Source organism: Lampris incognitus, chromosome 2 (assembly GCF_029633865.1).
Source record: "Lampris incognitus isolate fLamInc1 chromosome 2, fLamInc1.hap2, whole genome shotgun sequence".
Classification (NCBI taxonomy): Eukaryota; Metazoa; Chordata; class Actinopteri; order Lampriformes; family Lampridae; genus Lampris; species Lampris incognitus.
In genome coordinates, this window is record NC_079212.1 from 31939013 (window position 1) to 31959432 (window position 20420).

At 44.9% G+C, this 20420-nt stretch overlaps 1 protein-coding gene across 1 annotated transcript in view; it reads right to left on the reverse strand.

The window, feature by feature from the left end:
- mbd6 (methyl-CpG binding domain protein 6) overlaps positions 1-20420 on the reverse strand; it is a 32540-nt gene that overhangs the window by 3131 nt on the left and 8989 nt on the right. Inside the window, exons 5-8 of the mRNA XM_056299375.1 lie at positions 18879-19909; positions 18315-18423; positions 13414-13559; positions 12295-13104 (exon numbers count right to left, since the gene is read on the reverse strand). Coding sequence (XP_056155350.1) covers positions 12295-13104; positions 13414-13559; positions 18315-18423; positions 18879-19909 — 2096 coding nt within the window. The remainder of the gene's footprint in view (positions 1-12294; positions 13105-13413; positions 13560-18314; positions 18424-18878; positions 19910-20420) is intronic.

A 20420-nucleotide genomic window follows, 5' to 3' on the forward strand; every position in this document is an offset into this window, starting at 1 on the left:
CCCATTCACAGACACATTCAATTCAATTCAATTTATTGTCATTAAAAAACCATGCGCAGGCACATGTGTAAAAATGAAATGAGGGCTGCGGCTTCACCAAACGGTGCAAGACAGACAGACAAACATAGCAAACATAGTATAAGATACATATATCTAAATGAAGACTAAAAGCTAAAGTAAAAAAAAAAAACATATTTACAGACATTCAGTTTCAGTGGTTTGCCAGATTGAGGTGGGTAACAGCTTGATGGCAGAGGCTGCCATGCAAAGCACCAACCTGCTCATCAGGAGCAGTTAGGGGTTCAGTATCTTGTTAAAGAGCACTTTAACGTGCTTTCTGCAGGAGCCAGGGATTGAACCAAACCTTCTGATTACTAGACGACCCGCTCTACCTCCTGAGCCATGCTGCCCGATTGTGACATGTCTATGCCACGTGGAGGGTTCGAGATATACACACACACATATGCATAAAGGGTTCACTCAGCTTCACTGCTTTTATTTTTTCTTCTTATTTAGACAGCAAGAAAGTAGATAGGTAATAGGGAGAGCTATGGTAGATTTAATTTTTGGTCAATGGGAACCCACATTTGGTTCCAAAGGCTATCAACTTAAATACACAATGTCAGGGGACCTGTGTTCATTAAATAGGGTTAGTTTTTATTGGCTAGATGATGAGAAAACGCCTTTTTTTTGTTACCCCTGTTTATCCCCAACTGTAACTGGCCAATTACCCCACTCTTTCGAGCTGTCCCGGTCGCTGCTCCACCCCCTCCGCCGATCCGGGGAGGGCTGCAGACTACCACATGCCTCCTCCAATACATGTGGAGTCGCCAGCCACTTTTTACCTGACAGTGAGGAGTTTTGCCAGGGGGACGTAGCACGTGGGAGGATCACGCTATTCCCCCCAGTTCCCCCCTCCCCCCCGAACACGCGCCCCGACCGACCAGATAAGGCGCTAGCGCAGTGACCAGGACACATACCCACATCCGGCTTCCCACCCGCAGACACGGCCAATTGTGTCTGTAGGGAGGCCCGACCAAGCCAGAGGGTAAGCAATGGAATAGACCAATACACTACCCGGATGCCCAAGAAAATGCATTTTACAATACTTTTTTTCTTCCAGACCAGATAATAAAACATAATGCAAGTGATATAAGTATTTCCCTGGTGAAGAAGAAAGACTTATATTGTACCAGCACTTAAACTGGCACACTACCAAAACAAAGTATGTACCAACTGTGTGTGGTATGGGTCAACAGTAATATGGTGATCTGGGGTTTTTAAAAATGATGATATCCATTTCAACACAACAAAACATTTCTGCACCCATCTAATAAACTATAAGCTAACCAAAATGATCCACCAAGATGGCACCGCAGACAGCAGCCTCGGTTCTGTGCTCTCTAGTACTTTTTCTGTTTTTGTTTAGTTTCCAGCATGCTATCTGATGAAATTCAGCAGGGAAGAACATTAAACCTCCGTCTATCCACTGGTCAAACTTTCTTTGCCATTTTTAATTGAGCTGGAAAGTTTTACCGAGCTTTTAGTTGGAGGAGCAGCAGCTCTGTTTGGGCTTTGCCGGAGTTGACAATGAGGGAATCAAGCCGGAGCATTCATTAAGATGCAATAGTGGGGATTTCGAACTGCGCTCCCATCAATCCACCTGGTGAATGTCCGCTCTCTGGCCAACAAGATGGACAAACTGCTGCTCCTCAACAAAACAAACATGGACTTTTCCAGATCTGCTGTCCTGTGCCTCAACTGAAACCTGGCTTAGAGAGCATATTCCCAACAGCACACTCCATCTGCCGCACTTCCAACTCCTCTGAGCAGACCGTGAAACAGAGCTAACAGGGAAAAAACGGGGAGGCGGAATCTGTTTCTATATAAACGAAGGTTGGTGTACAAACGTTCCAGTGTTGAAGAAATCATGCAGCCCTCACTCAGAGACCATTATCATTGACTGTAAAACATTATATTCAACGTGGGAGTTTTCCTCATTAATTCTGGTTGGTGCCTATATCCCACCTCAAGCCTGTGTTAGTGAGTCATTAAAACACCTGGCTGACCAGATAATAACCATGAAGCACAAATATTCAGACTCCCTTCTCATTATCCTTGAGGATTTTAACAGATCAAACTTCAGCCACGAACTGCCAAAATACAGACAGCATGCTAAGTGTCCCACCAGGAACAAAAACACACTGGATCTTTGCTATACAATATTAAAGGACACCTATCACTCTGTCCCCCATGCAGCTTTGGGACTCTAATCACTATCTGGTTCATCTTCTCCCAACCTACAGGCAAAAACTAATATATCTGCAATACCTGTGAGTAAAACTGTGAGGAGACGGACCAACGAGTCAAAACTGGAGCTTAAGGCCTGCTTTGACTGCACTGACTGGAGTGTTTTTGAGGCTGCATCTACAGACCTGGATGAACTTACTGACACTGCGACATCTTACATCAGCTTCTGTGAGGATGTGTGTGTGCCCAACAAATTTTCTGCACCCTCAATAACATTAACCCCTGGTTCACAGCAAAACTCATGCAGCTTCGTCAGGCCAATGAGCAGGCCTACAGGAATGGAGACAGGATCCTGTACAATCAGGCCAGGAACACACTGACAAAGGAGCTCAGAGTATCCAAAAGGGGCTACACTGAAAAGCTGAAAAACAGGTTTTCAGCTAATGATCCTGTGTCTGTGTGGAGAGGCCTGCAGGACAATACCAACTACAGGAAACCCATTCCCCACACTGTAGAGAACCTTCAACTAGCTGACAACCTGATGTGTTTTACTGCAGGTTTGATCAGCCCACCTCCACACCCCTCACTCGCTCCAATTCAGACATTACACAACCAACTGCACCCCCTGCCATCACCCCTCCTCTCCCACCTGACTCCCCACCGGCACTGATGGCCTGTGAAGAGGATGTGTGTCAGCTCTTCCAGAGACAGAAGATCGGGAAGGCAGTAGGCCCGGACAGCGTGTCACCCTCCTGTCTGAAAGTCTGTGCAGACCAGCTGGACCCCATCGTTACACAGATTTCAACAGATCATTGGAGCTAGGTGAAGTCCCCTTCTGCTTCAAACGCTCCACTATAATCCTGGTCCCCAAGAAATCTACCATCACTGGACTGAACGACAGCAGACCCATCACCCTGATGTCTGTGGTCATGAAGTCCTTCGAGAGATTGGTGTTGACCCACCTGAAGGATATCACAACCCCCCAGCAGGACCCCCTGCCGTTTGCCTACCAGGCAAACAGATCAGTGGATGATGCAGTCAACATGGGACTGCACTACATCCTGCAACACCTCCACTCCCTAGAGACGTATGCAAGAATCGTGTTTGTGGACTTCAGTTCAGCATTCAACACCATCATCCCAGAAGTCCTACTCACCAAACTCACCCAGCTCACTGTGCCCACCTCCAGCTGTCAGTATGACACAAATTTCCTGAGAGACAGGAAGCAGCAGGTGAGGCTGGGGGAAAAAGAAATCACATCCAGCACCCGGACAGTCAGTACTGTGCTCGCCCCACTGCTCTTCTCTCTCTACACCATCGACTGCACCTCAGGAGACCCATCTGTTCAACTCCTGACATTTGCAGACGACATTACAGTCACTGGCCTCATCTGAGACGGAGATGAGTCTGCATCTGACGGGAGATCGAACAGCTGGACCGTGGTGCGGTCACAACAACCTGGAGCTGAAGATGCTCAAAAGATGACAGTGGACTTCAGGAGGAACCCCCCCCCCATTACTGCCCCCCCCAACACCACCACCACCACCACCACCATACTCAAACAGCACTGTGTTGGCTGTGGATTCCTTCCGGTTTCTGGGTAATACAATTTCCCAGGACCTGAAGCAGAAGTCCAACATCAACAGTCATCAAAAAGGCCCAGCAGAGGATGTATTTCCTGCGCCAGCTCAAGAAATACAACCTGCCTCAGGAGCTGGTGATCCAGTTTTACACTGCTTTCATCGAGTCTTGTTCTCTGCACTTCCATCACTTTCTGGTTTGGATCGGCCACCAAACAGGACAGAAACAGAATACAACGGACAATCAGGTCTGCAGAAAAGATGATCGGTGCCGACCATCCAGGACTTGTACACCTCCAGTCAGGAAATGGGCAGGGGAAAAAAATCACTACAGACCGCTCACTCGCTGGACACAACCTGTTCCAACCTCTCCCCTCTGGTAGGCGCTACAGAACACTATGCACCAAATCCACCAGACACAAACAGTTTCTTCCCCCCGCTGTCACACTCATGAATGGCTGGCACTGTGCAATAACCCTGGGACACTATAATAACCACTGTACCTACAAATCATATATTAGTCTAAAATACAAAGGTGCAACACATTTCACTCACTACTGTATATCTGAACAGGCGGTATACTGTACGTGAAGAAAAAAATCCACCATTTAATATTTATCTCAGCACTCCTTGCATTCTTTACTTCTTTGCACTTTTTGTATCCTGTTTATGGTTAAAACAAACAATTTCACATGTCTACAGTCATTCCTTGTATATATTGCTGTGTTGTTATTCTGTATAAGTACATTGACAGCCACTAAACTGGAGTCAAATTCCTTGAATGTGCAAACAAACTTAGCCAATAAAGACAAATCTGATTCTGATTGTAACTGTCCATTCACAATTTATAACAGTGCACACCTGCCTATTTGGTCAGAGATTTTGAAATGTTTCACTTTCTGGGTAAATTTGGGGTTGAACCCTCACAACTAACTATATCTGGTGCTACTTTCGCAAATACACATAAATAGCCTACAAACAGGACGGTGTGGGATGGGAAATTTGAACTGGCGCAGTGGCAATACATAGCCTATACAACTAAAGAAATAGTGTCAATTCCATTTAGTGGACAAAACGTCATTTGAACCCATGATCCAAAAACTTGATCCATCTTATGAGCTGCCTGAGAAGAAATTATTTTCCAAAACCCCCATTCCAAGCTTGTCTAACAAAGTTTGACAGGATATCCATGTGGATTAGTGAATAAACAACAGCGATCAACAGAAAATTGCCATGACCCCCTTTGAAAATTTGCCTGGTGGTGCAGCAAAGACAGCTCCCTCCAGTCTCCTCCAACATCTTTTAATTTATTTGTTATTTTCTTAAAGCCTGTTACTGTATAGCCTGCTAATATTAGGGGACTGTTCAACAGTATGAAAAAATAGATACTACCCAACCCTTCTGCATGTTCTTGGCAAGTATACTGTTTTGGGGAGGACTACCTTGCCTGGGACGTTTCTCTGAAAATATAATTATGAAATGACCCATGAGAGTCTATTCTTGTTTTATTTAATTTATCTATTTTAACTTTATTTGTCCAATGAAAGGTTTTTTTTGCTGGGAGTGCATGTACGCTTTTCACAGCTACCCTGCTTTGGTAAATATACAGTTACACAAATTCCCCCCTGGGTGCAAACCCTGTCTAGTCAGTTCTCTCAGCCAATCTACATTACTTTTCTTTAAAAAGAAAAAAAAAACACAAACAGTGCAATAGCTGTGAAGCACTACTGATAATTGGATTGAATCTCAGGGCTTGAATTCTCATTCAGTAGACTTCAGTAGTGTGTAGGGCTCCAGACTGTGACCAATTGGTCACAGTTTGCGACCTTTTTTTTCGAGGTGCGAGTGATGTTTTGGGGGGGATTTCCATACTGGATTGGTCGAGGCCTGGGTTACCAATGACCGCCACCGGTACTGCTGGCCAGCAGGGTGCCGGTGGAAACTGTGCTACTGTTGGGTGAGGGAAAATGAGAGGGGGAACATGTTCCAAAAAAAAAACAACCAGGTGAGCAACGAGGAGAAAAGCAACAGAAGGAATAGCACAGTCATCCCGTATGTTTCTGGGGTCTCCGAGAAACTCAGGAGAATTTTCAACAAACACCGCATCCCGGTATACTTCAAACCCAGCAACACACTCTGACAAAGACTGGTTTTACTCCCAAAGACCGTGTACCACACGCCCATAAAAGCAATCTGGTGTATGCTGTACAATGCAATGAGGATTGCACTAACGCATACATAGGAGAAACCAAACAACCACTACACAAACGGATGGCCCAACACAGAAGGCCAAACTCCTCAGGACAAGACTCAGCAGTCTATCTACACCTAAAGGGGAAGACACACTCCTTCGATAACAGCAACGTACACATTTTGGACAGAGAAGATAGATGGTTTGAAAGAGGGGTGAAGGAAGCCATCTATGCGAAACTGGAAAAAACATCCCTCAACAGAGGAGGAGGTCTGCGACACCACCTATCTCCCACTTACAATGCCGTCCTTTCACCTCTACCCAGGAGACTCAAGAAGCCTAGCCTCCAAGAACAACAGTCGGTCACTAACGGCTCCAACGACTCTCATGACCACTGAGTAATGAAGTCGAAACCAACACCCCCAACGACTGTCGCTGCTAAACAAATGCAAATCAATAGCGCCGATGGCGACGGGCGCGGCTGGACATCGAAGCACAGGAGAGCCATACATATCAATAGCTCCGATAAAGATGGGTGCGGCCAAACATCGGTACACAAAAGAGCCACTCACTCACATCTATGGCTCTGTTAGCGACGGGCGTAGGTAAACATCGGGACACAAAGAGCCATGGACATCTATAGCTCTGACAATGACTCCAAAGAGGATAAATTCTGAGTCTCATCACCAGCCAGTCAGACTAGCTTCGTCTAGTCAGAAAGGCACGAACTGACGAAGCCTCTTGGATGAGAGGCGAAACGTCTTCACGGATATATACCAAGTCCAGTTGCACTTGATTCAACTCCTTTGGATAACCATGACCTGGATGAATGAGAACATTCACAGACACGAGAGGGGGAAGGCATGTCCAGAGAAAGCGGACGAGGAGGAAGGGTAGGAGTGTGGAGGTGAGAGTTGAAACTTTGAATGTTGGCACTATGACTGATAAAGGGACAGAGCTGGCTGCTATGATGGAGAGAAGTAAGGTAGATATACTGCGTGTGCAAGAGACCAGGTGGAAGGGGAGTAAGGTCATGAGCATCGGAGGTGGGTTCAAACTCTTCTACCATGGTGCGGATGGGAGGAGAAATGGGGTAAGGGTAATTATGAGGGAAGAGTATGTCAAGAGTGTGTTGGAGGTGAAGAGAGTGTTGGACAGAGTAATGAGTATGCAGCTGGAAATAGAAGGTGTGATGAGGAATATCAGCGTATATGCCCCAAGTTGGGTGTGAGATGGAAGAGAAAGAAGAATTCTAAAGTGAGTTGGATGAAGTGGTGGAGAGAAGACAGTGCTGATTGGAGCTGACTTCAATGGACATGGTGGTGAAGGGAACAGAGGTGATGAGGAGGTGATGGACAGATATGGTGCCAAGGAAAGAAATGTGGAGGGACAGATGGTGGTGGATTTTGCAAAAAGGATGGAAATGGCTGTGGTGAATACATATTTCAGGAAGAAGGAGGAACACAGGGTGATGTATAAGAGTGGAGGAAAGTGCACACACGTGGACTATATCTTGTGCAGGAGGTGCGATCTGAAAGGGATTGGAGACGGCAAGGTGGTGATGGGGGAGAGAACATAGCTAGGCAGCATCGGATGCTGGTCTGTAGGATGACTTTGGAGATCGAGAAGTGGAAGCGAGTGAAGGCAGAGCCGAGGATCAAATGGTGGAAGCTGAAGAAGGGAGACTGTTGTGTGGAGTTCAGGGAGGAGTTAAGACAGGCACTGGGTGGTAGTGAGGAGTTGCCGGGTGGCTGGGCACTGCAGAAATAGTGAGGGAGAATGCTAGGAAGGTACTAGGTGTGTCATCTGGACAGAGGAAGGAAGACAAGGAGACTTGGTGGTGGAATGAAGGAGTACAGGAAAGTATACAGAGGAAAAGGTATGCAAAGAAGAAGTGGGATAGTCAGAGAGATAAAGAAAGCAGACAGGAGTACAAGGAGATGCGGTATAAAGCGAAGAGAGAGGTGGTGAAGGCAAAGGAAAAGGCATATGGTGAGTTGTATCAGAAGTTGGACACTAAGGAAGAAGAAATGGACTTGTACCGATTAGCTACACAGCGGGACTGAGCTGGGAAGGATATGCAACAGGTTAGGGCGATGAAGGTTATAGATGGAAATGTGCTGACAAGCGAGGAGTGTGTGTTGAGAAGGTGGAAGGAGTACTTTGTGGGGATGATGAATGAAGAAAATGACAGAGAGAGAAGGTTGGATGATGTTGGGATAGTGAATCAGGAAGGGCAGTGGATTAGCAAGGAGGAAGTGAAGGCAGCTATGAAGAGGACGAAGAGTGGAAAGGCAATTGGTCCAGATGACATACCTGTGGAGCCATGGAGGTGTTTAGGAGAGATGGCAGTCGAGTTTTTAGCTAGATTGTTTAACAAAATCTTGGAAAGGGAAAGGATGCCTGAGGAGTGGAGAAGAAGCATACTGGTACCGATCTTCAAGAATAAGGGTGATGTTCAGAGCTGTAGTAACTATAGAGGTATAAAGTTGATCAGCCACAGCATGAAGTTATGGGAAAGAGTAGTGGGAGCTAGGTTAAGAGGAGAGGTGATGATTCGAGAGCAGCAGTATGGTTTCATACCATGAAAGAGCACTAAAGATGTGATGTTTGCTTTGAGACAGCAGATGGAGAAGTATAGAGAAGGTCAGAAGGGGTTACATTGTGTCTTTGTGGAATTAGACAAAGCATATGACAGGGTGCCGAGAGAGGAGGTGTGGTATTGTGTGAGGAAGTCGGAAGTGGCAGAGAAGTATGTAAGAGTGGTGCAGGATATGTATGGGGGCAGTGTGAAAGTGGTGAGGTTTGTGGTAAGAATGATGAATGGGTTCAAGGTGGAGGTGGGATTACATCAAGGATCGCCTCTGAGGCCTTTCTTGTTTGCAACGGTGATGGACAGGTTGACAGACAAAATCAGGCAGGAGTCTCCGTGGACTATGATGTTCGTGGATGACATTGTGATCTGTAGTGAGTAGGGAGCAGGTTAAGGAGAGCGTGGAGAGGTGGAGGTATGCACTGGAAAGAAGAGGAATGAAAGTCAGTAGGAGCAAGATGGGATACATATGCGTGAATGAGAGGGAGGACAGTGGAATGGTGAGGATGCAAAGAGTAGAGGTGACGAGGGTGGATGAGTTTAAATACTTGGGGTCAACTGTTCAAAGTAACAGGGAGTGCAGAATAGATGTGAAGAAGAGAGTGCAGGCAGGGTGGAGTGGGTGGAGAAGCGGAAGACTGTCACGAGTTATTTATGTCAGAAGTTGAGGCAGTCGCACTCGCCCTGGGTCGGCGCTGTCGTTTGGGGCCAGGTGTGGGCTGTAGGATGGTTGCGGATGTGGACGACATTTGGGCCAGAGATTCTTTGCTATCTGGGTCCCACTGAACGTTGTGTCCACACGAACTGATTCACCTTTCTGGAAATAGCTGCTAACTTTATAGTAAATGATCAGTACTTGGCCCTGACGGTTTTGAGACAAAGCAAGAGAGGCAAGATTGAGATGGCTTGGACATGTCTGGAGGAGAGACGCTGGGTATTTTGGGAGAAGGATGCAGAATATGGAGCTGCCAGGCAAGAGGTAAAGAGGAAGACCAAAGAGGAGGCTTAAAGATGTGGTGAGGGAGGACATGCAGGCGGCTTGTGTGACAGAGGAAGATGCAGAGGACAGGAGGAGATGATCTGCTGTGACGACCCCTAAGGGGAGCAGCCTAAAGTAGTAGTAGTTTTTCAAGGTGCGAGTGATTTTTATTTTATTTTTTTTCCCCAAAGGTAGCACCTGTGTGACTCCACAATTAATGGATGTTTAAAAAAAATAATTACTTTTTTCCCATCTGACTGAAACTATTCTGGTCTGATTGTGCCTTACAAATCTCTACAATAAATCTAGTCACTCATAAGCGACAGGTGAGGCTGAGGATGGGGAAGGCTAATATTTGACCAGCTATCATACTTGTTTTAATGAACATGGAGGACAGTGTTGTGTTCATAACAGCAGTTCTATGCACTGACAGCAAAAAATAAGGCACAGTTAATAATATAACCCAGTAAAGTTACAAGCATAGAAATATGTAAGTATATCAGAAATGTATATAAATGCATGTAATGTCATATCAGAAAATAGGCTGGCATTAAGTGGCTGTGGCGGGTGGTTAGAAGTTGAATTTTGACAATCCCACACATTTAAACAAAAGCCTTGGGTACATTAGCTAATGACAATAATGTTTTTGATTATGCTTCTATTGCAATTGTAATCAAGCTGTTATAGCTCACCACTATTTTATTATCATTAAGGGCTCTAGAGTGTGACCAAAATGGTCGCATATATCGAGAGTGTGTGAATTAAAATTTAATGTAGTCACATTCGCAAATGCACAAATGCCAGATTGGGCAACCTTTAGACGGTGGCGCAGCTCACAATGCCTCCATTGTTCCACCAGTAATGACACCAGGGGCATGGATTTTGACTGACGCTTTTATTGAATTCATATCAAATCTACTACTACTACTGCTACTTTCAGCTGCTCCCATTAGGGGTTGCCACAGCGGATCATGTTTCCACTTCTTCCTGTCCTCTGCATCTTCTTCTGTCACAACAGCCACCTGCATGTCCTCCCTCACCACATCCATAAACCTCCTCTTTGGCCCTCCTCTTTTCCTCTTCCCTGGCAGCTCCATATTCCGCATCCTTCTCTCATATACCCAGCATCTCTCCTCCACACATATCCAAGCCATCTCAATCTTGCCTCTCCTTGCTTTGTCTCAAAACCATCCAACCTGAGCTGTCCCTCTAATATACTCGTTCCTAATCCTGTCCTTCTTCGTCACTCCCAATGAAAATCTAAGCATCTTTAACTCTGCCACCTCCAGCTCGCCTCCTGTCTTTTCGTCAGTGTCACTGTCTCCAAACCATATAACATAGCTGGTCTCACAACCATCTTGTACACCTTCCCTTTAACTCTTAACTGTTGCTGGTACCCTTCTGTTGCAAATCACTCCTGACACTCTTCTCCACCCATTCCACCCTGCCTGTACTCTCTTCTTCACCTTGAATTCATATCAAATAAAAGTCGAAAAACCGCCGGCTGACTGCGTATAGGCAAGCAATCCCCCAACTACGCATATTAAGACAATTATTATTACCATGCTGTGCAAAAAAAAAAAAGGGGGGGGGCACGCGACCAAATCATGTGCTGGTGTGACCAACTGAGAAAGTTGGTAGCGCCAGTGAAAAAGTTAGTCTGGAGGCCTGTTGTGTCAACTGGAAATCTGCACAACATACTTCCTGTATGTATGTATTGATTTCTATGTAAAGATTGTACACAGAGAACCTCTCTTTGGCGCTTAATACCATGAGTGCTCCACCTCTGTTGAAACAATTTCAATTTTTGCTGAAGTGTAAAGCTCATCAATGCGGGTTCTAGTTCCAGCAACCAACGAGGATGAGGGGCACGACCAGAGAGAAAACAGAAGCTAGATCTACTTTGTCAAAGCAGAAGAGATACTAAAACTAATGAGCAAAAATGAACAGATGAACAGTGTTGATGCCAGAAAGTCCCTATTTACTTAATATTTTACATGTGCATCATCACAATATAAATATAGAGAAAGCAGGAGGAATTTTTTTTTTTTCATAAACTTATCTAATTGTAGAACAACAATTCCAAGACTCGGCACCTGCTTTTCACACATTGCTCTCCAAGTGCTCAACTCCAGTGCTAGCAATGACTCTTTGAAAGAGGTCTCTGGTGGAGACACAGCCTTACACTTTGTGTTCAGTAGGCATAAGGCTTATAAGGGCACATTTCACTTAAGAGTTTTATTATGTTGTACTTGAAACTATAAAAGTGGTTTTGGGAATTTCTTTGCAGGCATTTTCAAGACTTGCTGAACATACATATAAGTTTATAGCCTTTCTATAATTCTTTTATTTTTTTTATTTCTTTGCCCACCATCCCAAATCAATCAAGCTCTATTTTGCAAGTCAATCCCTCTTTTTTTGTCTTGCTCACCCATCACTCTTTTCTGTCTGGCCCAATAATACCGAAATTGCAATAAATAAATAAATAATATAGAAAAACATTTACAGATCCATTTTCTGGTGTGAAATTGAGACTTCGGTGAAAAATTAGTCAGGCTAAGTCAGTTTTCTGCAAACATTAGAATTTGTCACCAAAATGTGCCATTAGACTGCATCAGTACAGCTAATACCACAGCAGTAAAATCATTAGGACTTCTCTATAAAAAAACATCTTAAAGAGAGAAACAGAAGATCTGCTCACCCTGGCCTGTTCAGAGTGCAACAGCACTTCAGCAGTCTCCTCCTTGGGCCTCCCATTCCCTCCATTCCTAGGGCTGAGGTACCCCCCAGCCTGGGGCAGATCCCCTTGCCTTTCTACCCCTGCTTCAACATAGGGGCAAACAGCCGCAGCGGGTCCTGCACAGTCTGTCTTAGCTTCCTCTAGGTATATGGGTGGCAGTGGAGGCTCTGGGTGGGTGTGTCCTTCAGCCATGACCCGTTTTCTCTGTGTGGGTGATGCTGAGCCATCCTCACTAGGTTTGGGGGTCCCCTGGGCTGGGGAGTGGGCCGCCGCTTCCAGGTTCAGTCTGGACAAATCAGGGTTGCGGAGGGAGCAAGCCCGACGCGGGCTCAGGGAGACCGGGGCACTCGCATGGGGGAGCATAGGGAGAGGGTTTGACGGAGTAGGGTGCTCCCCTGGGAAGGAGACAGGGGGTAAGGCACAGAAGGGTGAGGTGGGGTCCGTTGGCCCAGACTGGGCCCCTTCTTCCTGCTCTTTAGCACTGACCTGGAGGAAGGAGGTATAAATTGTGTCCATGAAAGAGGTGTACGGATCAATTACCCCTCCGTTACTAACAGACCTGCCCTCAGATCCTCGTTGTGGGGTTGTGGGTGGGTCTGGGACAGGGGCAGGTGTAGGTGTAGTGGCATGGGCGGGGGCTGGTGCAGGGGCAGGGCTGGGGACTACCTCTGGAGCTAACTGATTGGCCGGAATGTCTTCCTGTGTGGTGGGGCTCTGTGTTTCTTGCAACGGGATTGGCTTATCGTCCTCTGGGGGAGGCGCAATGTTCAACTGAAAGAAAAAAAACAAGGTAACCAATGACAGTTGGTGATGAGAAATTCAACTGTATCAATAAATGCCTAAACTGCCAAAAAGAGGAAATCTCTTTACACTCCCATGAAATATTCCCCTATGATGAAAAGTAAATGGATCCAGAATCTAATATGTAGGCATCAAAATGACAAAAAATTAGGTTAAAATGCCTTTTGCAGCACTATGAGAACGTACATTTGAAGTATGCCTAGCCCCATCAGATCAGCATTGCCCTATCAACTAAGCTGAATCTAAAACATTTTCCACAGATAACACAGGGCTCCCTACCTGTATGTTGTTGAGCAAGTTGATGGCTCCATCAGGACCCTGGAGCAGAGGCATTCCCAGAGCTGAAGCCTGAACTGGGGGGAGAAGGAGAGGCCCAGCTCCCAGCCCCACCATGCTATGAAGACCTGCGAGGCCAGACAGATCTCCTACAGAGACACATTCATGGACACACGTTCATGATGCAGTTGTTTTAACACCATAATGTGCGTATAACTGTAACTATGAAACAGTAACACAACAACAATAAATCCACAAAACAAAATTTCATCTATAAAGCTAGTGTATAAAAAAGGACTGCATTTCCATTTTCTAAAGCAAAGACAATATACATGAATGTTAATAGTAACAAACACAAAACACAGCAATACAGAACAGAATGACAGCTCAGGAGACTTAATGAACTCTAAAATGTGGCTACAAGTGGCTTTAAATTAGCTGTGTAAAAGCTTATCACTGCTGTACCCATGTAACTGTATGTCATTCATTAATTCATTTCTTCTTGCATTCTGCTTGTATCACTTTGCCTGAGCACTTTGAGCTTTTCTTTTAAAAGAAAAGTGTTTTATAAATTAAAGCCATTATTATTATTATGTCCTCCTCGATCTCAAACGACCTTTAAATACTAAGAGGTACAAGAGTGGAAGATGTTTTGCCTGTCTTTAGCTCACTGTGTTAAACTTTATGGGTTTTCCTGGCCTACTATAATGACCAATGATAACAACTAAGACCTGTAAAAACTCAAAAGGTTTTTTACAGGTCTCTGACATCATGGTGTCAAAGAGCAGCCTTTAGGCAATGGGCCCCACTCGCTTATTGCACTTTGCATATATTTGTAGTTTTGATCTGGTGTCAGAGTGTGCATGTATTTGAGTTGAGTGAGAAAAGTGGAGGGGTTGTGAGAGTGTCGGAGGACACTTTTCACAATGGCAAACAGAGAAAAGCATCTCCGCCTGGAAAGCTTCGACACATACAAATAATGGATACGCTTATGTTACCTGATAAAGTCAGTTAGGACTGCCTTCTTCCAACACTGTCTTATTTATTTTTTTGTCACACCTATTATGTCAAATACAGTTGACCAACATACACACAATATGTTGCTGTATATATGAAGCCCTCCTCTTTTCAGAAATGACTACTACTACCACTACCTTCGGCTGCTCCCGTTAGGGGTCGCCACAGCGGATCATCCGTTTCCATTTCTTCCTGTCCTCTGCATCTTCCTCTGTCACACCAGTCACCTGCATGTCCTGTCTCACCACATCCATAAACCTCCTCTTTGGCCTTCCTCTTTTCCTCTTCCCTGGCAGTTTCATATTCAGTATCCTTCTCCCAATATACCCAGCATCTCTCCTTCACACATGTCCAAGCCATCTCAATCTTGCCTCTCTTGCTTTGTCGCCAAACTGTCCAACCTGAGCGGTCCCTCTAATATATTCATTCCTAATCCTGTCCTTCTTTGTCATTCCCAATGAAAATCTTAGCATCTTCAACTCTGCCACCTCCAGCTCCTGTCTTTTCGTCAGTGCCACTGTCTCCAAACCATATAACATAGCTGGTCTCACAACCGTCTTGTAAACCTTCCCTTTAACTCTTGCTGGTACACTTCTGTCGCAAATCACTCCTGACACTCTTCTCCACCCACTCTACCCTGACTGCACTCTCTTCTTCACTCCCCATTACTTTGGACAGTTGATCCCTTCGTTATCTGTACTCTTTGCATCCTCACCATTCCACCGTCCTCCCTCTCATTCATGCATATGTATTCCGTGTTGCTCCCTGCGACTTTCATTCCTCTTCTCTCCAGTGCATACCTCCACCTCTCCAGGCTCTCCTCAACTTGTCATCCACAAACATTGTAGTCCACGGAGACTCCTGCCTGATCTCGTCCATCAACCTGTCCATCACTATTGCAAATAAGAAAGGGCTTAGAGCGGATCCTTGATGTAATCCCACCACCACCTTGAACCCATCTGTCATTCCAATCGCACACCTCACCACTGTCACACTTCCCTCATACACATCCTGCACCACTCCTACATACTTCTCTGCAACTTCCGACTTCCTCATACAATACCACACCTCCTCTCTCAGCACCCTATCATACGCTTTCTCTAAATCCACAAAGACACAATGTAACTCCTTCTGGCCTTCTCTATACTTTTCAATCAACATTCTCAAAGCATCTCTTTTCAGAAAGTAAACCCATTTAAATGTATTTTAAACAAATTTGCGCAAGGCATGCCTAAAAACGCAATATCTACAATTGCTGTGACCATCATGATCACAGTCTTGCAACAATTCATGGGTTATTTGGTGGGTCAAGGTTGAGCTACCAAAATTGACAAAATAGGTGCAACTAAAGAAAAAGGCAGTATTGGATGCAAGTGGTCCTCACAAAATTCCTCCAGTTAAAACCAAAACAATAATCACAGGTGATGCTGTTTGCAGTATTTTTACTAAGCAAGGAAGTGGTGACATGCTTTTTTTCCCCATTAACACTGGTTGTAGTTAACAGTTAACTATTTTTACTTTGCTTGACAACTGGTGTGCACAATATCAGCTCATTAGCTTGCTATAATGTGCCTCCTTAGCTGTGGTGAAGGAGGTCCACCCAGTGTTTCCACTCACTGACAAAAGATGCATTTGCAATCATCATAAAATACCTTACCCTGCGTTCACAGTGTCATCAACTTGATCAACAACTCGCTGGAAGTTCATTTTCTATGGAGCTGAGGGACCAGTCAATGTAATACGAGCAACTGATTTAATGTCGACAAAAGTTGGAATTTTTTTTTACTTTTGGTGGACACTGCCCGTCAACAGCCAATTAGATTTATTGTTCTTCTCGTTTCCCTTCCGACATTCCAGGTTCAATAAGCGTTCTGCTGGCAGTGACCAAATTGGAGAAGCTGATTACTGCTATCCATAGGTTTCCTGTGCATTACAGCTATAAACTAAAAGACTACCATAATAAATGCTTGAAAAATGATGCATGGAGAAAAGTTTCTTCCATTGTCAGCATCAATGATTAGTGAAGTGATAATTTTGGAGTTTGTAGCTACAGATTAAAATAATTCCCATTGTTTCACAACTTTATTGCTACATGACATAATAATAAAGACACACTTCTCCATCCATAGTAACTGACAGTTCAGCTAAGCTGATGGCTGTGTAATCGCAGTGTTGCAGGCCGCTGTTTTACACCATTACAGATTCTACCTTTAACTATATACACTACCGTTCAAAAGTTTGGGATCACATTGAAATGTCCATATTTTTGAAGGAAAAGCACTGTACTTTTCAATGAAGATAACTTTAAACTAGTCTTAACTTTAAAGAAATACACTCTATACATTGCTAATGTGGTAAATGACTATTCTAGCTGCAAATGTCTGGTTTTTGGTGCAATATCTACATAGGTGTATAGAGGCCCATTTCAAGCAACTATCACTCCAGTGTTCTAATGGTACAATGTGTTTGCTCATTGGCTCAGAAGGCTAATTGATGATTAGAAAACCCTTGTGCAATCATGTTCACACATCTGAAAACAGTTTAGCTCGTTACAGAAGCTACAAAACTGACCTTCCTTTGAGCAGATTGAGTTTCTGGAGCATCACATTTGTGGGGTCAATTAAACGCTCAAAATGGCCAGAAAAAGAGAACTTTCATCTGAAACTCGACAGTCTATTCTTGTTCTTAGAAATGAAGGCTATTCCATGCGAGAAATTGCTAAGAAATTGAAGATTTCCTACACCGGTGTGTACTACTCCCTTCAGAGGACAGCACAAACAGGCTCTAACCAGAGTAGAAAAAGAAGTGGGAGGCCGCGTTGCACAACTGAGCAAGAAGATAAGTACATTAGAGTCTCTAGTTTGAGAAACAGACGCCTCACAGGTCCCCAACTGGCATCTTCATTAAATAGTACCCGCAAAACACCAGTGTCAACATCTACAGTGAAGAGGCGGCTGCGGGATTCTGGGCTTCAGGGCAGAGTGGCAAAGAAAAAGCCATATCTGAGACTGACCAATAAAAGAAAAAGATTAAGATGGGCAAAAGAACACAGACATTGGACAGAGGAAGACTGGAAAAAAGTGTTGTGGACGGATGAATCCAAGTTTGAGGTGTTTGGATCACAAAGAAGAACGTTTGTGAGACGCAGAACAAATGAAAAGATGCTGGAAGAATGCCTGACGCCATCTGTTAAGCATGGTGGAGGTAATGTGATGGTCTGGGGTTGCTTTGGTGCTGGTAAGGTGGGAGATTTGTACAGGGTAAAAGGGATTCTGAATAAGGAAGGCTATCACTCCATTTTGCAACGCCATGCCATACCCAGTGGACAGCGCTTGATTGGAGCCAATTTCATCCTACAACAGGACAATGACCCTAAACACACCTCCAAATTGTGCAAGAACTATTTAGAGCAGAAGCAGGCAGCTGGTATTCTATCGGTAATGGAGTGGCCAGCGCAGTCACCAGATCTGAACCCCATTGAGCTGTTGTGGGAGCAGCTTGACCGCATGATACGCAAGAAGTGCCCATCCAACCAATCCAACTTGTGGGAGCTGCTTCTGGAAGCGTGGGGTCCAATTTCTCCAGATTACCTCAACAAATTAACAGCTAGAATGCCAAAGGTCTGCAATGCTGTAATTGCTGCAAATGGAGGATTCTTTGACGAAAGCAAAGTTTGATGTAAAAAAAATCTTATTTCAAATACAAATCATTATTTCTAACCTTGTCAATGTCTTGACTCTATTTTCTATTCATTTCACAACATATGGTGGTGAATAAGTGTGACTTTTCATGGAAAACACAAAATTGTTTGGGTGATCCCAAACTTTTGAACGGTAGTGTATTATTTGGCATAGATTTGGAGATGGGCCTTATAAATAGTGGTTTACCTAATACAGTAGGGTTAAGCAATGTGGGCAGCAACTGTTGGAGGATGGAATTGTCCTTGCCCTGAAGAGGAAATGGGATGAGTGTGTCCACACCAGGGTCATTGGTCACCTGGAGGAGAGAAGAGGAGAAGAGAGGAAAGAAGAGAGCAAGGTATTATAGGGGAGGTAGGCAGAATAATATAAGAAGAGGAGGAATGACCAACCAACAGAGAGCGAGTCAATCAAAAACAGAAAATGGGATTTAAACACACATTCCAGTAAACACAAATTCTGTTACATGTCTCCATTAAACATGAGGCATTTGCAACATAAGTGTCCCAATGTGCTTAAGTATATTGGTAGACAAGTTATAACAAACCAATACATCAGAAGTAGGCTTTAGTTAAATATAGCTTGAGGAGAAACTTTCAAACAGTTAAGGGAAGGAGCTAATGGGTTTTTAAGGAAACTAACTAACTACTAGGAAGGGGGAAAACAATGGCACAGTTTAGGAAATGATTTAATTTTTCCATGGAAACTAATAGAAACTTAGAGGAAAGAGCTACAGGAAGTGGGGGATCCTACCTGAGGTGGGGTATGTTGGGTTTGCTGTGCGGGAGCTAGCTGGGTGGGGGGAGGTGGGTGGAGCTCGGCAGAGCCCAGGGCAGCGGTCAGCAGGGCAGGGCTGAGGGGGAGGAAGGCTGCAGGGGGAGGAGGAAGATGTGCAGGGAGGAGCAGGGAGTGCAGGGCCTGGAGGGAGCCCTCAGATGGGGGTGGAGGAGGGGGTAGAAGCCCCTGGAGGACCTCCAAGAGTCCAGGACCAGGAAACGGTGATGGATCCAGAAGGCCAGACCCCTTATCCAGAGGAACGCTCTCTATTGTGGCCGGAATCTGTTGTGGTTGTTGTAGGGGCATCTCCAAACTAAGATGGCTTAGCTGACCCAGCCCTGACAGAGGTAACATAGTGGCCTGCTGTTGCCCTAGCAGCAAGGATGCCATGAGTAGAGCCTGGAGGCCAGGTTTTTCTGCAAGCCCAAGTTCGGCCTCATGTCCCAGGGTAGCGGCTGAGGCAGCAGGGGGCGGCAGCGGGTTCAGCAGACCCAGCAGATTCAGAGGCAACTCTGCCTGAGCGCCAACCAATGAGGGCAACAATGGGAACAGAGGACTGTTGTTTATCTGTTGTTTCGACTGTTGATCCTGGTTGTGTTGATGTGTTTCTTGCTGCTGGATCAGTAACTGCTGCTGTTGTTCTGGCTGTTGTTGCTCTGTGAGATTCTGTGGAGGTTGTGGTGTGGGTGGGGCAGAGGGCATCTGTCCCTGTTGCCCGCCAAACCATAACCCGGCTAGGGGTAGTGAAGCCAAGATTGCTGGGTCCAGAAGGGAGGGGAGACCTCCTGTGGTTGAAAGGAGCTGGAGAAGCTGCTCTTGGTTCATTAGAGGAAATGCCTCGGCCAAGGGAACGGGAGTAGAGGTGTCCTCCACAGCAGAGGGGGTGGTGGGACTGGGGTTGCCACAGAGAGGGGAGACATGGTCTGGGCCAGGTGCAGGGGTGTTAGCTCCTGGGAGTTTGGGCGTCATGGAAACCTGGAGGTCTACATCTAAAGACTCTGTAGTCCCTGAGGATAGAGCAAAGATATTGAAGTAAGCATCCCTTACAACAAAAAATGGTTATTGATTGTTTATTACTCATAGGTACAATATTTCAATAAATACCTCAAGGCGAGTCACTTTAAGGCAGTGATAGGCTAGTTAGAGCTAGTTTGATTAGAGAGCATATTACCACTAAAGGATTTCCTTGTACAAGAGCACTGTTTATTATTTTCTATTTGGTTCTTGCATTGTTTTAAGTCTGCTTATACACTGTAATAAATAATGTCAATCTGATTTAAAGTCTACTTTATTTATGTGTCCTGCTTAATTGAGCCATAAATCAACTAACACTAGAATGACCAAGGCTGTCATTTTGACGGTTTTGGATTTTCAAAGTTTAATAAGTTTGTGAAACAAACAAAAAAAGATACAGACCTGCTGCTCACTGAATGCTCGTAAAATTGCATATATTTGCATTAAAATTAGTTTTAGATCAATTGCACAAAAAAAAAAAAGTTAAGATAAGATCTACCTAAA